This window comes from Scleropages formosus, chromosome 12, assembly GCF_900964775.1.
Source record: "Scleropages formosus chromosome 12, fSclFor1.1, whole genome shotgun sequence".
Taxonomy (NCBI): Eukaryota; Metazoa; Chordata; class Actinopteri; order Osteoglossiformes; family Osteoglossidae; genus Scleropages; species Scleropages formosus.
This window is the reverse complement of record NC_041817.1, coordinates 968,832-989,279: the sequence shown is the minus strand read 5'-3', so window position 1 is coordinate 989,279 and position 20,448 is coordinate 968,832. Positions and strand designations below refer to the sequence as shown.

The 20,448-nt window shown below is 44.8% G+C and overlaps 1 protein-coding gene across 8 annotated transcripts in view; it reads left to right on the top strand.

Moving 5' to 3' along the window:
* The first annotated feature begins 1,592 nt into the window (after positions 1–1,592).
* The window catches only part of LOC108927931 (sodium-driven chloride bicarbonate exchanger-like), a 54,047-nt gene continuing 35,191 nt past the window's right edge, over positions 1,593–20,448 (top strand). For 3 of the 8 annotated variants that reach the window (XM_018741583.2, XM_018741585.2, XM_018741584.2), the window contains exons 1-3: positions 1,594–2,062; positions 2,619–2,782; positions 7,737–7,766. In XM_018741583.2, coding sequence (XP_018597099.1) covers positions 2,708–2,782; positions 7,737–7,766 — 105 coding nt within the window. In that variant the 5' untranslated portion in view covers positions 1,594–2,062; positions 2,619–2,707. Of the gene's footprint in view, positions 2,063–2,618; positions 2,783–7,736; positions 7,767–11,195; positions 11,411–20,448 lie in introns of those variants that run through there. The other 5 variants (XR_001965634.2, XM_018741579.2, XM_018741580.2 and 2 more) reach the window with 4 other exon arrangements.

Genomic DNA, 20,448 nt, shown 5'->3' with positions numbered 1-20,448 from the left:
ACAGTAACCAGGGTTCTGAATTTGCTCTGGGCAGCTATAGGAAGCCAGTGCAGAGAAATGAATAGAGGAGATACATGGGAACGCTTTGGCAAGTCAAACATAACTCATGCAGCAGCATTCTGAATCAGTTGTAGAGGTTTGATGGCAGTAGCTGGAAGGCCACATAGGAGAGAGTTGCAGTAGTCTAGATGGGATGTCACCATGGCCTGGACAAGTAGCTGGGCAGAGTCAATTGTGAGGTAGGGACGGATCCTGCGAATATTATGCAGGATTTATCTGCAGGACAAGGTTGTGGCTTCAATGTGCTGAGAGAAAGACAGACTCGTGTCAATCCTTACTCCCAGACTCTTAGTCGAGGAGGTAGGCAAAATGAGTGAGTTGTCCAGTTTGATCGATAGATTGTGACAGAAGGACAGGCCAGCTGGGAGGTGAAGAATCTCAAGTATAGAGTAATTATGGAGTTATAGTATTAATTATAGTAATAATAGAGTACAGAGTAATTCTGTGCTAAGTTGCTACAGCTAAAGACAGTATATAACTGTGTCCTTGCTTCTATCACCAACATTCATGGTTGCTTTAATTTTCCACAAGAAAAGATAAAAATGAATTATTACTGATACATTTCCCAAGGTTACGGAACAAGAACAAAGAATATCGTTATAAACCCTTGGAAAAAAACCTGTTCTAGGTACAGGGATCAGTAAGGCCCTCGGTCCTGTACTGTATGCCAGTAAGCTGTTTAGACACGTCAAGAGTCCACAGCGGGAGCAACTGCTCCGTGCAAAAATTTGAACAATCTGCTGGCTGGTTGTTATGACAACAGGATGACCCACTCATTAATGTATACAAAACACTGGCATGTAATTTAGCCCATTAAAACACATGGATTCAAAATAACAACCTATGTAATATGAGTTGTTATGATTATTATTAGTATTGGTATTGTTGTTAGTTGCATCAATATTGTTCATTTAGCTAAGAGCTTTGGTTACTTAGAATGTCTCGCAATAAACTGAACAATCATGACTTACCCAGTGGAGCAGAGTACAGTGTCTATTTGTACCTTATCAATATTGTGTATGTAATTAAATTAAATTAAAGTAAAATCAGAGTGTTTGAACAAGCTGATCTGTTTTGTGCTGGAAAGGACACAGTCAGTGTGTCATGAGCTACAGCAGGAGAAGGACACACACACACACACACACACACACACACACACACACACACACACACTGTGGGCACCGGCAGAAACAGGTCATGTGACTGAGCAAAGCCTCTGTGTGTGTGTGTGTGTGTGTGTGTGTGTGTGTGTGTGTGTGTGTGTGTTTCACTGGGATGCAGTTACTGGAAGCGGAAAAGATCAAATGCATTGGTTTTATTGTTATAATTCTTGTAGAAGTTATTCAGCTAAAGCGCGCATTGAATTGATGTCCTTATCATAAGGCTTATCATAAACCATGCCATGCATGGGTTTTGGATAATGATTATGATATACAGCTTTGTCGGATTGATATTCGGTTTCTGTAGCACGGTGCAGACGTGAGTGTGCGTGCGTGCGTGTGCGTGTGCGCGTGCTATCCCAAAGCTGTAGTGTAGCGATTCCTTTGTGCTCTTCTTTTCGCGGCACGGCACGCTGAGCTCGCGCTGGGGGTGTACACCACGGGACAGCCTTCCCATCACTACTTTAGGAGCCGCAGGGAAGGGTGGGCAGTGCGCGCGCGCGCGCGGCTCACTCACGCGGGCACCTCGCGCCCGTGGATCCGACACGTCGCACGTTCCACCGAGAGTTGGGGGGGGTGGGATCGGTCGGGGCAGGATGGCTCTTAGCGACATGTGACCGCGTGTGTGCCGGGCGCTTTGTGTGATTCCTCATCTCGCTCCGGAAACACCTGATCGGGGGAAAAAGAGAGCAGAGTGACGACACGACAGACAGAGAAACATAGAGAAATATAGAGAGAAAGAAAGACGCAGAAATACGTGCAGTAAGTAAAGTAAACCCGGCAGGCGGCTCGAGATGGACATGAAGGACCAAGGAGCGCAAATGGAGCCGCTGCTGCCCACGGTACGTGACACGTGTGTGTGTGTATGTGTGTGTGTGTGTGTGTGTGTGTGTGTTGCCTTGTATTTGTGTAGAACAGCTGCTCTGCGTAGCGGAAAAAATAGCGCTCGCGGGAAAGAGGTGAGATTTTTTTTTAAACAAATATATGATGTTATGATCTTTCATCTCCGTCCGTGTCGGTCGGTGGCGGTCTGTTAAAAACCACAGTCATCGCAACCAACGCCAACATCTTTTTGTGCAACAGCCCCCCCCCCCCCCTCACACACACACACACACATACACGAAGGAAGTTCCCACTACTAAAGAAGGTGTGTATGTGTCCCGAAGATAACGGGATGGGATCAATAACAACACATCACGTTCTCACGGCCTTTTAATAATTACAGTATTTCGAGAGAAGAAATTTACGTGAATGAATGGGGGGCAAAACACGGTGAAACAGTGTGTGTCTCGAGATCACACTGGTTGTAGAAGAGGTTTCACCTCCTCCTGTACGGGCCAACTGTGTGTGAACACATCATCATGTCATGGTCTTCATCATGTTCTTCGTGTCATTCAGTGTCCTTCTGTACATCCATCCTGTGAGGCTCTTACCGTGTTCTTGTACAAGGAGGAGAGCGGTGAGGTGACAGTGCTAGAAAACTGTACATGTCACCTTTCCGCAACGTGCAGAAACGTACGTCTGATCCCAAGACTACCAGCTTCGTGACGCAACGGATGGAGGTACCTAGTATGCCAACATGTGGATGTTTTTCCGCAGTACAACACCATTCCATGTGTTCATTTAGCTAACACTTTTCTCCAAAGCGGGGGGGTGCGGTGGCACAGTGGGTTGGACCGAGTCCTGCTCTCCGGTGGGTCTGGGGTTCGAGTCCCGCTTGGGGTGCCTTGCGACGGACCGGTGTCCCGTCTTGGGTGTGTCCCCTCCCCCTCCAGCCCCACGCCCTGCGTTGCCGGGTTAGGCTCTGGCTCCATATGGGACAAGTGGTTCAGAAAGTGTGTGTGTGTGTGTGTGTGTGTGTGTTTTCTCCAAAGTGACTTACACCATGAAGCTTACTTGCAGTTGTTTACCCATTTATACAGTTGGGTAATGTGACTGGAGCAATTTAAGGCAAGTAGGATACTCTAGCTGGGATTCAACCTTGCAACCTTTTTTGGGTCCTAAGATAGGATCTCTAAGCACTATTCTACCAGCTGCACCTATTGCATTTAAAAATTTAAATATACTTTAATTCATTAATATCCATTCTGGATGCAAGCATAATTGCTTTGTAAACTAAGTTCTAAAGTGGCTGATTTGAATGTCATTTATGTGGTCCTCATTGTCACCCAGGCAATAATATTGTGGGGAATGGTAAATTGATGTAAGAGAATAACATTTTTGTTTTATTCTACTCGTAGAATTATTATTGGGTCGCCGTTGAATTTTCAGTTAGCCCCTGCGGCCATGAACCGAGGGCCTTACCTGAGAATGCAGCCCACGGCATGTCCCTGTATCCCAGTGGTACAGGCTGATATGTGCAGTAGGATCCTGTCTTATAAAGCATCCATAGTGCATCTGCAGGAATATGCTGGAAATAAATTTCCCCCACCCTTGCAGTGTGCCTCCTGTCCCCTGTGTCCTTGCTCCTGTCCTGAGTCTGCCAAGGGTTGTATGATAACACGGACTGTTGGGAGGCACAGCTCTTTGCCAAATGCGGGAATGAATGTTGCTGGCTTCCGGAACTGTGCAGAGAAGCAGGATGGACAGATCTTCTCCAGAGTGATTCATAAGCTATGTTATATCACTGGTAATAGTAATGTCAGCCATGCTGTGGTCATTCAAATTCAGGGGGGGGAGGAGATGGGGAGAAATTAATTCCAAATGCAAATGAATTGAACGAGCCAGTATATCACAGGGGAACATTTAAAATATTTATCTACATTGTCTGTGCCATTTCTGGCTCTTTGTTCAGTCTGCAGACGAGTAACATCTGGATTTTGCTCTAAGAGCACCAATAATCCGAAAAAAATGCAGCATCCAAAAAGGGACGGAAAGTACATGATGGAAAAGTACGTGATTAGGACAAAACAGATTTTGATGTTTTTTCATCTTCCCCCACTTTGGATTTAAAACAGGAGGACAAGCTGGGCTTTATCTGAATAGTGTCATTCTGTCACTTTGTCTGGATGCACTTCGTCTGCCAGACCGTGGTACAGGTGGCCAGGTGGCGTCCACCTCTGAGCAAAGGTTGCATACGGCTGCAGAGCCGCTGTGAGTATTGAACAAAATAAACAGACGTTGGAGTGTCCCTATCTGCAGTCACTTTCCGATAAATAGTTTCCCTGCAAAAAAAAAAAAAAGTGAGACGTGAGCGGTGGACTGAGGCAGAGACGCCTGTAGTGCGGCATGCAAAAACCGCGTCCATTTCAGGAATTAGATCCATTTCACTTGTCTGGCTGGGGTTAAAAATAGCACTTTCATGTGTCACCACCAAGAACAGCACAGATCAAATCGCTCCAGAAAGTTATTATTCAAAGACATGGAAAAGTATTAGTGTGAACAAATCTCAGAAAATGCAGGTGTGTGCATGGCACGGTGGATGACTAGTAGGTGACCAAAAGGTAAAACTTGTGTGTTCTTGGGCTTAGAACAATTAAATTACTACAACATTACCTTAAATATATAATATTGCTACTACTCAGAATGTCAGCTCCTGCTTTGAATTTGCATTTGTTTATGCATGCTTAAAAGAATTATTTAATACAAAATGTGATTGAAAGCTCTTTCATCTGCTCAGTTCATTAGTGATACGTGTCTTGTGTGTGACACTATTTGATATAGCTGACCAACCTATGTGTGTTATGCAAGATTCCATTAAATCTTTTCTGTAAATCTGCAATATGGCTGTATGACAGTTCCTTCATTCACACCTGTTATTTGTTCTGACTCTCATTCACTGGCGCCTTGACCGCATTTCCACTTGCCGAGCTGGTGGATTTTGTTTTTCAGTTCAGCGGAGCTATGTAAGGAAAAGATCATGATCTAGCTGATGTCGAACAGTTCGTTCCCCTCATTTGCGCCACTGCGTGATTTATATTCAAAGCCGGTCATTTTATGAAAGCAATGTACGTAGCATAGTGTGTTTGGCTATTTACTGAAAGAATTTAGGTCACATACCCAGCTAAAGTGCATAACAGGAATGATCCAAATATGCCACATTCAGTGGTCCAGTTTGTTCACTTCTCCAGTTAGTTTCAGCTCTTCCAGTAGGCCACCTCCTACCTTTACAAATGTTCATAGAACCTGCCCTTTTATTCCTTAGATCAGGGTATGAACTTGGGAACTGTAGTTCTGCGTGCTGTATAAGTATGCAGCGACATTCACCACCCATCCTTAGCCCAATACAGTGTTTATAGTACATTTCACCCAGCCTCTCAGGAGGAGCAAAGTGACTGGCCCTGATTGGATGTGATTGGTCGTCTGTTGTTCGAATGTTGCAGGCCTTAATGTATTCCTCTGGTAGCTTTAAAGCATCTTGTGCTGGAGAGAAGTGTGGAGGGAACAGTGTGGTAACTACCTCTGCTCCCTTGCGCTGGAATAGAGGCATTAGGATGTTTGGTTATGAAGGAAGTCTATTCTATTGTACTGTATTAAGTCTTCTTAATATTCAGTAAAGTGTTTGGATCATTGTCCTAACAACATAGCTATCATTGTTACAAGACAAATGTAGGATTGCGGACCCAGTACAACGTGTTGGCCGGTCATCAAGTAAGAGCCAATTTACATGTACAGTTAAGCTACCGCTGTAAAGCTTCTACGTTTATGTTATTTTATTTAGCAGACACTTTTCTCCAAAGTGGCTCCCAGTGAATGCTGTGTTGTGTTATCAGACCCCCACACATTATTCATCAAGGAGACTTACACTGGGTCACTCATCCATACATCAGTGGAACACACTCTCTCTCACTCACACACTATGGGGGAACCTGAACAGCATATTTTTGGACTGTGGGAGGAAACCAGAGCACCCAAAGGAAACCTACACAGACACAGAGAAAACATGCAAACTCCACACAGACTGAGGAGGGATCAAACCCATGTCCTCTTGCACCACCCAGGTGCTGCAAGACAGCAGCGCTACTCGCTGTGCCACCATGCTGCTTCAGATGATGAGAACAGAATTCAGGTTTCAGGCATTACAGGTTCTTGTTAGTTTATATTCTGTATGAATATCCTTACATTGCTTATGTTTGTAACATTATGTTGCAGCATGTTGATTGTGTGCTACTCTGTCACAACGTGTCAATCGTACATTTGTTTCTCTTTTCTCCTGCCACCACCAAGAAGAAGTGTGTCTTGTCTGCCTTTGGTATCTTGGGCTTGTGATACAACAGGAATCTGAGTTCTCTATAAGAACATCTCTGCGCTTATAAGAAAGGATGATTTCCTTATATATGTATTCCATATGTGTGCCTGTTTAGATTAAGCTGCTATCCCAACGTCCAGTTTTTACAAGAATTACCACACAGACATGTCTCCATCATGCTGTTTAAAGTCAGCTCTTTTTACCTGCTGTTTCCAATCTTAGTCCTGGTGCCCCTAATTGAAACAGCAGTTAACTTATTAGCAAAATGTTGCAGGGTTGTGTCTGCTAATAAAACTTGTATTGATTTAGTCATTTGTGAAACTTGTATTGAATAAGTTAATATTGCAGTTTAAATGAATAGTTGGTTAATCTAAATAATTTCATTGTCAAAAGCCTTAGACTATTGAAGCATACATCAATGCTAATTAACTGATAAGGATAAACACACACACACACACAGACTGAACCACTTGTCCCATACGGGGTCGTAGGGAGCTGGAGCCTAACCTGGCAACAGAGGGCATAAGGCTGGAGGGGGAGGGGACACACCCAGGACAGGACGCCAGTCCCTCGCAAGGCACCCCGAGCGGGACTTGAACCCCAGACCCACTGCACCACCATGCCCTCCAGGATAAATGCATTTTTTTCAAAAAGATAAATTGAGCCACTTGTATTTATTGAAGGAGAGAGTGGTGGGTTTGGCCAGGGCCCGCTCTTCGGTGGGTCTGGGGTTTGAGGCCTGCTTGGGATGCGTTATGACGGACTGGCGTCCCGTCCGGGGTGTGTCCCCTCCAGCCCTATGCCCTGTGCTGCTGGGCTAGGCTCCAGCTTGCCACGACCCCCCTCAGTGGCTTCAGTGTGCGTGTATCTGTTGAACATGTTAAATGTTGCTGTTTGAACCAAACCTGCGTTTTATAACAGTAGTGTTCGTCCTTTAAATTTTATTGTATCTTCCCCAAAAAATGAGGGGATACATTATAAGTAACGATAAAGTATTGTAAGCAGCAGAAGATACAGAAAGTCTGTGACTTTCAATATATTGTTAGAAATTAAAGGTTATATTGCAATAGTAATTTTAAAAAGTATTCAGGTTATTCTTGATTAGTTTTCTTTTACTTCACTTTTTACTTTATGCACTTTAATTAATTTCCTTTGCTGTATGTCTAATGAGTATTGGGGTTTTTTACAACTATATGTGCTTGCTATAAGAAATAATGACATGCCATTCCAGTACAAGATGATGGAATGTGTAGTCTGGAAATGCTTGTGACCAGTTGTCTGTGTGTGTGTGTGTGTGTGTGATTTTGACAACCTTGTGTCCTTTGCAGGTTGTCACTCCTGTGGGAGGTAGAAATGTGGTGAGTTACAACTCAAAGCCTTTTCATGCATGCTAGTTGCATATGCTTTTAGTTCACTGAGATTTATTTAGAATTCCAAAGAAAGACCAGTAATCATAACTGGCTTATCTTATTCACTTGATTACATAATGAAAGGCAACATGTTTCCAATGGCATGGGTCATGTCTTATTTTGTTCGTATAACCTTAAGCTTTTGTAAGGAGAAATTAGGATCGTTACAAGAATAAGTCTTTTCTGGGTTATGATCCCTCATCACAGCATTACACAAAGTGAGCCCTGTGTTCTGTCTATGTCTGTACTGGTTATTGACCTTCAGCAGTGTTTTGATAATGTGGTCATTAGTCAATGACCAAGTCAATCCAGTTAATGTTAGTGTTGTAGCATACAGTAAGGAAACAGTTTCAAAGTATCAAATGAAACGCAAACTGTGGACATAGTTTATCAGTGGGGGTGAGGACCATGGCTATGAAGCAGCGTCTTAGGAAATAAGTCGGAAAACAGGTTCTGCAGCATTTTGTACAGTAGATTATAGGTAAAATCACAACTTTGTTTCACACACTTCAGTCCATATGCTTCAACACTGAAAAATAAAAAATATGCACAAGAGGACACAATGCAGCGTTTCATATAAACATGAGCTGAGATGACATCTGTTCCCAGCGTCTTCAGCCTGACTGTACAGCTGTCTGTATGTTCCTCACACTGAGAGGAGACTATCAGGTCTCTGTAAGATTACCCATAAATCCTTCCATAACTCATGCTGGTTTGTTATGGCTGTTTAGACTTTTTTTTTGAGGAAATCATGCATCGAGTTCTACTATATGGTTGTTATTGAGGATACCTTTGCTGTCCTAAATTTACACCAAGCACTACTTTCCTGAAAATCAGGCTAACATGCGAGGAACTTTGAAGCAGGCAGCCAAAACATCACGGCCAATGCTTTTAAAGAAGTAATGTGGGAATGGAAAGATGGAGAGCAGCGCAGAGCACTGTTTTGTTATGGCTCATATTGCCTGTCATGGAGACTTTTGCCAGGTCAGCCTTCTAGGTGGAACATATCCATGCTGCACACACTGGGCTCTGGAATGTTATGGTTGTGCTTGGTCACTGCATTTGTAGAGATCTCCTGGTTGTCATGGCAGTTGTGGTAGTCTCTACATATGTTCTCTCAAAATGGCTATACTGTGCATTGACATGGTGTTGCAGTGGACAGAACACACTAATGCTGTGTTGAGTTGCAGTAATGACAGAAATCTAATAAAATGAACATTGAACAGCTTCCTGAGTGAATGCCATGGTTCTCGTGCATTACGTGGGACAACACGTAGTTGTCAGGCTGAACAGAGGGCATGAAGGAGGGTTTGTTTTATAGAATCCGAAGGGCAAAGCTGGAAGTTGAAGTCGGGAGAAGTGGCGAGTGGTTGGGAGCCAGGAAATGAGGAACAGGATGTGAGGGCGAAGGGGTACAGGATATGGAATGAGGTGGGTGTTGTGGGAGCAGAGAGGACGGTTTTCTCAAGTGAGATTCTGCAATGAGACGGTTATGAAGTGGCTCCCTTTGTACTTGATTGGGCTGAGTGGGATCAGATGCCTAGGGCGTGGTGCTTGGCGTGACAGTACCCCATCTCTCATGGGTGGTTCCCGCCACCCTGCGACCCCGGGAGGCTGGACGTTCTCGGGGCCGAGGCGCGGGTCGGTCCAGGTGGTCCCTATGGAAATCAGAAGTGAGAGTAGGGTCAAGGATGTCATGTGCTGGAACCCAGCTGTGTTCTTTGGGCCCATACCCCTCCCACTCCACCAGGTACTATATGTCCCAGCACTGGCGTTTGGCATTCATCAGAGATCACACGGCATAAGCCAGCGCCCCGTCCACCTCCAGTGGAGGTGGCACCGGCGCTTCAACCAGTTTCCGGAACAAAGAGGTCCTGTAGGGCTTCAAGAGGGAACGGTGAATTGTGGGACAGATGCATAGATTCGGGGGGAGCTGTAACCTGTAAGAGACGGGGAAAATGCGGCGGAGGATCTTGTAGGGGCCAACGATGTGAGGGCTGAGTTTCCTGGAGGGGAGTTTAAGGCAAATGTCATGAGTAGAGAGCCATACCTTCTGCCCTGCTTTGAACATCAGGGTACGACGGTTCCCGATATCATAGTTGCATTCGGTAGGCAATAGTTTATGGGAGAAATAGACACATGGATGGAGTTTGGGCGGGGAACCTTGTTGCTGCAACATGATAGCACCCAACCCTTTGACCAAAGTGTCGACTTCCACTACAAATGGTAGCGTTGGGTCTGGGTGCCTTCTGGGACCGTGATGAAAGCGGAATCTTCTATTAGGCTGAAGAGAGGACACGAAGGAGGCTGGACCCAAGTGGAGGTTTTTTAAATAGAAACTGAAGGGCAAAGCTGGAAGTCATAGTCGGGGACAAGCGAATGGTCAGTTGATCGGCAGTCGGTGAGAAAGAAGATCCAACGTCGAAGTTGGGAGACGAGGCAAGTGGTCGGAAGCCAGGAAATGAAGAACAGGATGCGAGGGCGAAGGGGGACAGGACATGGAACGAGGTGAGCTCCATAGGCGCAGAAGGGTCGATAGTCTTGAGTGAGATTCCGCAACGAGACAGTGGTGGAGTGGCTTCGTTTGTACCTGATCGGACTGTGGGATCAGGTGCCTGGGGTGTGGTGCTGGGCATGACAGTAGTACGGCAGTTGGAGCTGCTGCCTTTGTGTTCAGAGCTTTCAGGTTTGAATCCTACCTCCTGCTGTGATACCCTTGAGCAAGGTACTTACCCTGAATTGCGCCATAAAAATTACCCAGGTGTATTCAATGGGTAATTAATTGCTGGTAGCTTAACATTATGAGTTTCTGTGGAGAAAAGATAAATGTAATATAAATGTTTTAGTATGGAGAGATTGCATGTGTTCCTTAGACCAGGATGTTGGTAAACAGGAAGTAGAGCTGGAGACAGTGGGGAGGAGGGATTGTGTGAACAGCTGATGTCGGTGTGAAGAGATTTGCGAAGTGTTCTGTGCTTCTCTCTAAATGTATTTACTCACAAGTTTCTGGAGTAATTTTTGTTTTGGTCCATCCTCTGCTGTCATCTATAACAGAGAAATAAATAGGGATGGAATCAGTTGTCTTCCATCTCTTTGCAATGCACCAGCAATATTGCTTTACCTGCGCTGCAGGCTGCTGATGACAAGGTCATACGTAAAGGGATGCGGCGATAGGTGGAGTTGCAGCGGCAGCCAGCGCTCCCGGCGTGACTCCAGATAGATGCGCTGCACCGATGCAGAGATGCTGTCTTAAAGCCACACAGAGACCCACGGGTTCTGTGACATCACCACTTTAATCTCGCCAAGGATTGGCAGACGAGCGAGAACGCACAGCCACTCTGAGCAGTGAGGCTGCGCGAGTCGAGGGATGGAGTGGATGGAGTGCTTGCTGGGGCGGGGGGAGGGGGGAGAGTGCCTGGCGTGATGATCGGGTAGAACCGCTCTGCAGCGTGGCCTGAACCCCTGCTGAGCCTCACACCGGTGCACAGCACTCGGGAACCCAACCCAGAGAGAGCGATATTTGGAAGAGGCTGCTCAAACTGGAGACCATGCTTTCTGGGAGCTTGGACCCGTGCGGCCATTTGAACTGCCAGGTAGGGTCCCGTGCTTCATTCACCTGGATTTCTGGAAAGGTATATTTAGGTTTATCTAATATCTGTGAGGGGTGACATTGAACATAAACGTTTTGTTAGCACCTGATTCTATTTAATGTGGTTTCAGTCATTTCTAAAAGTGACTCAAGGCAATGGATTGTGAGTGTTCTTCACAGTCCCTTTTATAGACTGCTTATCCCAGTTAAGTGGAGCAAATATTCTGTGCACATTTTAGCTGCAGTCTCTTCACAGAGCTGAATCACTTCAAAGTGGAAGCAGGTCCCTGTGCACTCAGGGCTGCTTCTGGTGATAAAGGTCATACCTGCACTGGGGAGGGATGGTGCTGTATTCCCATTTGCACAGCTTCTGCTATTCGGATTCCTTCTTCAGAGATGCTGCAGTCCTCTGCCATAAAATGGTGTGGAAGACAATTTTATTTTGTATAGCTTGTTCACCCTATTGAATGGCTCCAGAGAGCTGCCTGACAGCTGGGGGATGGTGATCTTTCCGTTGGACCAGGATGCACATTTTCTTTAATATTAACCCTGATCACATGGGTGGGTTTAATGGGGAAAGCAAGAACACAAGGCACATTTGTGATTTGCTAGCTGACATCTGACACACTGAATGGTTGATCGTCTTACAGGAAGGGATTGCTGAACTTTAAGAATTCCCCATGCTTCAGGTCCGGAATCAATAAATCTGTGGCAGAAGCTGCTGTGAGGTTCCGGGGCCTGGTGGTGATGCTGGTGGTCCTGAGGTTGGTGGCTGCTGTGGTGACTGTTGCCATCTGTACTGATCAGAGTCGGCTAAGCGATGGCTGCTACAACCAATTCCATCTCCACAGTAGCTGCCATTAATCTAGCCTTCGTTTGCTTTTAAGGCGATTTTGCTTTTGAGAGCTTCACAGCGGGGAGCCACCGGAGTAAGTCGCTTACTGCATTTTCGATTTTGCTGACCACCTCAATATTTCCTCCTAGTAACCAGAGCTTTTCTGTAGTTCTTTGAATATATAGATGGCAATGGAATACCAAATTTAATTCTGTTGCTGGCATGCACTAGGGGTGGGAATTAGGTCACAAGATGCTTGTCCTGAAAAGCATAATTGCGGCATACATTATTAGGTGTCGTGGAGAAAAGTGTACAGTTATCACTGATACAGTCATGTGCAAATGAAGTGCGTTTTATGTGACCCATGCACCACATCCCATTAAACATGCTGGGCATGTCAAAAATTCATTGCTAACTCAGATCACTGATCAGTGTGGTATCTTCGGTATCATCATGTGCTTTTTTGCCCTACCCATCAGGCATTGCATCCTCAGTATCCTTTAGAATGACAGCACCTTGCTCAGCGATTGAATAATCAGAGATCTCACCCCAGAGTGCTAAGGTGAAGACAGACGAAGAACAGACTGGGGGAGAGTCATCATAGGTTTTCTACATACTAAAACATTAGTGGGTTTTCTTTTCAGGCAGATACGTTTTGTGGGGATTTGTTCAGATGAGTGTTCTTGGAATACATCAGGGCTGAGTAAAGGCTTGTAATGACCAGTCACGGCCATGCCGCCGATCCAGCTTTCATGCTGAAACCTTCTCTGTTTGTCTCTCTCAAGTGATTATCTCACAGCATGGGGCATCTCTTCACCAAGTCCTCACGCTGATGCACGTGAAGCACAGTACTCCAGTGCCAGATGTTCACAGCCCAGAGGTTTTTTTCTGCAGTTCCTGTTTACTCAAACAGCTCTTTTGCAGAATGCCACTTTATGAAAAATCATTTGTTTTGCAACAGTATCTTTGTGATACAACATGACCAATGGGTAGATATAGTCATTCGCAGTTCTTTGCAATTGTGTCACTGCTCATAATTTCCAAGTTTATCTAATTCTTAGAGTATTCAAGGTACTCTGCTCACGCATACAAAAGGAGGCCCCCACTTGAACCGGCAACTTCCAAGAAAGTATCCCTGATGCAAGTGTTCATCGAAATGGATTATATGAGCTCAAAGTATAGGAAAGGAAAAAGGTGCTAGACTGGGTCAACGAACAACACTGAAACATCAATCCCATGCCACAAGGAAACTCAACATAGTAAACGATATAAATCCAATCACAGTCATAAAGCTCTCTTCACAGCCCTCTGTTTATGAGTCCCAGTTCCTTAAAACCATTCAAAGCAAATCTTCAGTGGCTGCACCTAGCGCTTATTTCCTTTTAACGATCATTGCCTAGTTGTGGCTGTAACTTATGGAGGTGTGGCCTAGGCTGTTGCGAGCCTTAAGGTGCCTCAGTCTTGTGTTGAATATTCCTGAATTTGAAGTGAAAGCCACTTTTTACTGTAGCACCCTACCTTTCTTTTATCACCCTTCCAGTACAGACACACTTTTCCTGAGCGGGGTTGCGGCGAGCCGGAGCCTAACCCGGCAACACAGGGCGCAAGGCTGGAAGGGGAGGGGACACACCCAGGATGGGACGCCAGTCCATCACAAGGGCACCCCAAGTGGGACTCGAACCCCAGACCCACCAGAGAGCGGGACCCGGCCAAGCCCGCTGCACCACTGCGCCTCCTCCAGTACAGACATCTGAGTTGAATTATGGTTTTTAACTTAATTTTTAGGTGGCATAGGGATGCAGCAGGTTGTGCTGCTCCCTCGCAGTATGTGGGCTGTTTGGATCCAGGTTAGAATCTGGCTTGGTCTGTGTGGAGTTTGCATGGGTTTTCTCTGGATGCTTTGTTCCCTCCCACAGTCCAAAGGCATGGAGTTCGGGTGAACACTGAGGTGTACTCTTCCAGCCTTGTGTCTAGTGATTCTGGGATAGGCTCCAGACCGCTGCAGCCCTGACCAGGGCAAGCGGTTAGCGAATGTGAGTAAGTTTAATATTACATATTAAATACAATTGTGCCTTTCATATAGAATCACATTTGTCAGACCGCTAATTTTGCAGTGCTTTTTCAGTTTCCACATTTTTCACCGTATTTTAACTGTTTCCCGTATTATGTCACAGCCTGTGATGCTCTTTGAGTCGTACTGAATGTCCGCCAGGCCGGATGGCTTCCTTTCGCACTGGAGGTCACACAACGGCCTGCAGGAGACACACTGCCAGTTGGAGGCCACCCAACCCACCCCTCGCCGCAGAATGGAAGCGATTACATTCCATTGCTCATGGTCACGGCCAGCGGGTGATGTAGCTCCGACGTGAATCTCAGATCTAGCTGGAGCTCAAGAAGGAGCTCAGACTGAAGTGTGATTTAAGCCACTAATTTCAGGCTAAACTTCTGCTTTAGCTGAAACAGGAAGTGGCCACTTCCTACTGATTGACTTGACTCTAAAGGTTTCTGTCCTTTACGTTCAGTAGAATCGCCAGCCTTTCTGTTTTTGTGAAAGAACTTAAGTGTGCACGCAACACCATATCATATAACAGAGGAAAGACTCTACATGGGACAAGAAATATGTAGGGAAACCAACTCATTTGCCTCCCTCTTTGTTCTTTATTTTTCTAACACTGGTAACTTCTTAACAGCCATAAAATATGCTCCACAACTTCTCCTTCCTTCTCTTTCCGCTTCCATCTGGAAACGATAACTTGCAGTTTAAGCTTAAATGTGAACATTTAAGTCAAGGTGCTAAATATCTTTAAGCTTCAGAATGGATATGTGGCTTGGATGACAAGTTGTTTTTAGTTTTTCATTCTGGAACAACAGAATCTCTTCTCCGGGGGAGGAATATTTCTGCATTGTGGGGAGACAAAAAAGGTTGTTTTTTATCTGTCAAATGTGTTCCACAGTACCTGGAAACTGACATTGAAGGTGGTTGGATGTTTTTCTGAATCCCCATTTATAGAAAGAAATGTTTCAAAGTTTCTGATCTTTGAGAACATAGAAATGATATAAACACTGTAATGTTTTCGACAGGTCTAACAGTGATTCATTTCACAACCTTATTAACTGAACAATCTATCGTGCCTATAACCTTTTTACCATATTAATTCTTTTTTTTTTATGAATCTGTTATTGCTACTGTGTATTTGTTATTGCGGTCTGCTTCCTGTAAAGAAAATATAACTAGACATAAAACCATCTGTCCTCTGACACCTTTGGCTTTATGAAATAAAACATCCTTTGATATATGCTTATTAGTATTATATTACTGTTCTGAAAATGGCAGATAAGGAAAACGTGTTTACAAAATAACACATAATGAACACATAGGAGGTACGCTCAATGGACTGTGCCAGATAATATTTTAGACGTGGTCATTGACCGTTCAGAATGATACAGCTTGGCATCTGGAAATTATTTACATATTTACATTTCACCATTCAGACCTCGGCATAAGCGCAGTAGTTTCTATTCACGTCTTGAACCATCCTGTTTTATTAAATGCATCTGTGATAAAAATACCTCTGTTAGTAGAACTGGATGTTTGATAAAATGTGGAGGGAGAGTTTGGGGGGGAAAAAAAAAAAAGAAAAACACTAAAATGAATTCCTCAACAGGGACCTGGAAGTAAGCGCAAGCTGAGAAAGGCTGATATTTTAAGAGAGAAACATGTTGTTCTCCTGCTGCTGTGCACTAGACAGAAGGCCTGCATTTAGTTTTGGAGAACAGTTGCTACCGTGGTGGGGTCTCTAGTTAAATGTACATGCCTGAGTGGAATAGCAGGGAAAAGCAGTCTACAGTCAGTTTACGTCAGCAATCTGCCTCTAGCGCGTATTCAGAAGTGGAGATAATCGTGTCACGATTTTATCTTTAAAACATGCGAAAGGTGCGGTCTCGCACACGTAGACAGAACTCACCGTCCGGATCTGTGCCACTGGCTCTCCCCGGCACTGACGCGTATTAATGCTTTCTGCTTCGTGTCTGGGTGGAGGAGGATGATCACGGTCCTGCCGTCACATGCTCTGCGGTCTTGGCTACTAATAAGGCTGGCATTGTGACCTGTCGGCTAGCCGTTTACTTGGTCGCTTTGCCTCTATTGGCCGCGTCCTGCTTATTTCGCTCCTGCACCCGCTTGAGCCTGTGATGCTCGCAGGACCGATCTTGTGAATTAAACAAATTGATATTAATCAGCAAGCGTGAGCAACGGCTGCAGTTATTACATCTGTGTGCTATGCAGCATTTCCAAGGGCTTTATTTTAATGGCATTTAATTGCTGCGTTGATTATATCATTAGAGGAACGAACAGGGACGGAAGCTCTAGATGCCCTGCACGGTTCGGTGAGACCCGTGTTCCCGTACTTACGCACGCATTGTATGTGCTTGAGTGTTCATGGTGCGAGGAGATTCTCTTTTTTTTAAGCCGCAGAACTTGAAGCCCCGAATATAAAATAAAAAATGTCCTGCGTTTAAGAATCGTATGGCTATGCACTAGGCAGTTTAAAGTAAGATGTAAGACAATGTGTGGATGTGTGTATTGTTCAAGCCTGTTTACGAAAGATGTAGCGAAATGTTCAGACGTGAAAATCTTCAGTTTTAAGCTCATGTATATACGTGTAAAAGCTTTGCTGTTACAGGAATATAACCCCCATCCTTGCTGTACCTCTCCGCTCTCCCTCTCTCTCTCAGGAAAGGTGCCCTTGAGCTGGTTTGCCCTCTGCAGAAAAGGCTGCGTGCGCAGGAGGTGCGCATGCCCAGCCACACGTTTCCAACCCACTCCTCGCTCCCCCTCTCCCCTGAGCCTCGGTCACGTGACCCCCTTGCTGTCTTGCAGTCGTGAGCATGCTAAGCGGTGCGGCGAATTAGGCTCTTAAACACAGCGATGTGTGCTGCCTCAGATGCAGTAGGGTCTTTTCATTGCTCGGTTGCTCCACGGGAGATGAACCGTCTTCAGGAGAAGCTGTAGCATTTCACATACCGCACTGTCCGGAGGTGATGCTCAATTTGTTTCTAAATGGACATGTAATTCATTTACAGTCGATAAGAATTTTGCTCCTGCACACTTGTTTTGTGAGAGGTGTCACTTACAAGAGGCGGTCGAGAGTGCAGTCGATCAAGCTGCTACCTTTGGATTCAGGAGTCGTTGGTTTGAATCTCACCCGCTGCTCCAGTACCCTTGAGCAAGGTGGTGGCCTTAAATTGCTTCAGTAGAAATGACCTCCCTTTATGCATAGATAGATAATTATTAGTCGTTTAAGATTTTGAGGTTTTTCGAAGAAAAGTGTCAGCAAAATGTAAAGGTAGCCATCGTAATCGGTTCAGTTTTACACACTCTATGTATCCGTGATATCGCTAAGTGGGGAAGAATAGTTCTCAATGAAGTGTGATCATTTAATCACATTTCATATATTATTTAGTGATATGTAATTTCGCTGCACATATTTCTCATAATAGCACTCATCTTCGTACTTGATCATTGATGCAACTATTTTAGCATATATGGGAAAGGCGAGAGATTTTAAACTTGCCCAGGTCCAACGTGAAATTGCGTAGTAATTTTGTTTATTAATAATATTTTCATACCTCGTCGTCCTGCGCTGAGAGTTTGAGTGGGATTTGAATCCAAGCACAGTCTGTGTGGGATTTACATGCTCACCCTGGTTCGTGTGGATTTCCTTTTGGTGCTCTGGTTTCCTGCCGCAAGACAAAGATGTTTTTCATGTGAACTGGTGACTCTAAATTGCCCTGTAACATGCCCCCCCAGTATCTGAACACCAGAGGACTCCTCCCCCTTGATTTCAGACAGCGTATCTGTGCATACTGTAAAGGTGTGTTTAAAAGGACTGAGCTTGCTGTCTCTCTTTGTAGAGTCATGATCTTCACACCCCTGCTGCTTCAGATCTATTACAGTCCTGATCTTGCGTGTTCTTCCTCACGTAGTCGGGACTTTCGCAATCGCTCACAGTTCCTGGCTCGATAATAAAAACTTCTGTTGGATCCGCTTACCTACATTGTACATTTTCACTACATGCCTTTAATGTGTGTATGTGTAAGTGTGTTACTGCTCTTTGGTGCTAAGTTTTGTCCTATCTGTACAGGGTGTGCTTTGCCTCACACTCTATGTTTCTGTAGCTCCCACTCCAGAGCTATGGTCACTGCACCACGGTGATTCTCAATTGGTGTAATGATTTTTTCGAAAATGGAATAAAGCATCACTTCATACCTTAACCCGAAGTATACGTCCTCGTATACAGTATTGATCCACAGTTGTACATGAACATATATTGAACTGCTTAGACAACAGAAAGAGAAACAACTAATTAACATTTCAAAAGCAATGTTCGTGGAGAATGCAGGCTTCATGATAAGCTGTGTGCACACCTGCTGCCCCCCAGTTGATCTGCATGCATCTCCCACATGGGAGGACCTTTTTCACCAAGTTTCTGCCCATAGCAGATATACTGCCCTCTGCTTCTATAGTCTTTGTTCCTATTTAAGTTTTCATTCTAAACAGCTTGAAGGTCCCCCCAGAGTACCCTTTGCCTGGCTGAAATCTGACAGAAGCTGAGGGTACTTTTGATTTCATTTACAACATGGTCCAGCATTTGACCTCTCTTCTGAGATTACGTTGAGTGGATTGACGCTGAGTCGGCCCCAGGATTCAGCTGAGGAGATTCTCAGCTCAGACGGGAATTAAATAGCATTGAGGTCACCTTTTCAGAAATATTGGTATAGAAATGTTTTTGGAAAAATTTGGGGATGTTGTACTGATAAAGTTTCATGAGGTTACACGAGATACTGCTCCGTGGAAGGTATCATTTTTACTGAAGCAATCTCCAGAAGAGCAGTTTCACTTGAATTTCTTCTGTTGTCGTGGCATCCTGTTTAAAGAGGTCTTAAAAGAGAAGTAATGTGTTTTAACTTGAGTCTTCCAGCCTCTGCTTTCTGAAAATTTATGCCTTTTTGTGGTATCCAAAGGAAGGTGCAGAGTGCTCTTTATCGGTGTAAGAAATGAATCATTTAACCCTTGTTACTGGGAGCCCCCTGGCGGTGGAACAAATTGTGGGCCTTTCAGCCGAGGAAGGGAAGGAAAGGCTAATTGGCAAGGGGACCTTGACGGGAGGCTGCAGAATGGCTTTTCTCTTTCGTAATGCCGTTCTCAGGTGGCTGTGAGTTGCTGATTGCCAGCGGTGTAGTATTTCTCCTTCAGTCAGCGATGGACTCTCCTGGAGGGTGGTCCAGTTTCAGAGCCTTGGATTGGAACAGTACTTGCAGGGTGTCTATTTTCTGGTGGGGTGAGACTTTTTTTTTTTCTTCCCCAACTGGTTTGACTTGGAATTTGAAACAATTGAAGTTTTGGCAGAAACTGATGGAAAAGAAGAAAATTCTATACCGGTGCACTCAGGACAATGAAAGAGAGATGAAAGCTTGAACATATGACCGCTTTATCCAGCCTAACCCCTTTCTACCCCAGTATGAAGGATACAAATCCAGTTGTATGAACAGATTGACCATCCATTTGTCTTGTATCCGTGGTAATATCAAACACTGAGAAAACACACCCTTTCCAGGGTAGCATGGGTTCTGCTTGGATAAAAAAATATAACCATATATGCTATATGAGCCTAACTGTCATGGCTAGTTTTGGGATTCTGCTGCATCAATACCAAGAATTACATATTTGCACAATTGTAGTATATGCAGTTGCTTGTATAATACAAATACATTATATCAGTCACATGGATTTTTCATGTAAAGCTAGTTTACTGTATATAGTTCCATTATTTTACATCTGATACCAGTTCTGTCAGGCAAATTTTAGTTATTTAGCCAGATCAATCAATGCTTTGAATTATCAACTTGTGGAAAAAATCAGTTTTTCAAAATCATCTTCACTTCTTGTTCATAAGCAATAACTAACCACACACACACACACACACACACACACACATTTGCAGAACCGCTTGTCCCATACGGGGTCACGGGGAACCGGAGCCTACCCGGCAACACAGGGCGTAAGGCCGGAGGGGGAGGGGACACACCCAGGACGGGACGCCAGTCCGTCGCAAGGTACCCCAAGCAGGACTCGAACCCCAGACCCACCGGACAGCAGGACTGCGGCCCAACCCACTGCGCCACCGCACCCCCAATAAATAACCAGT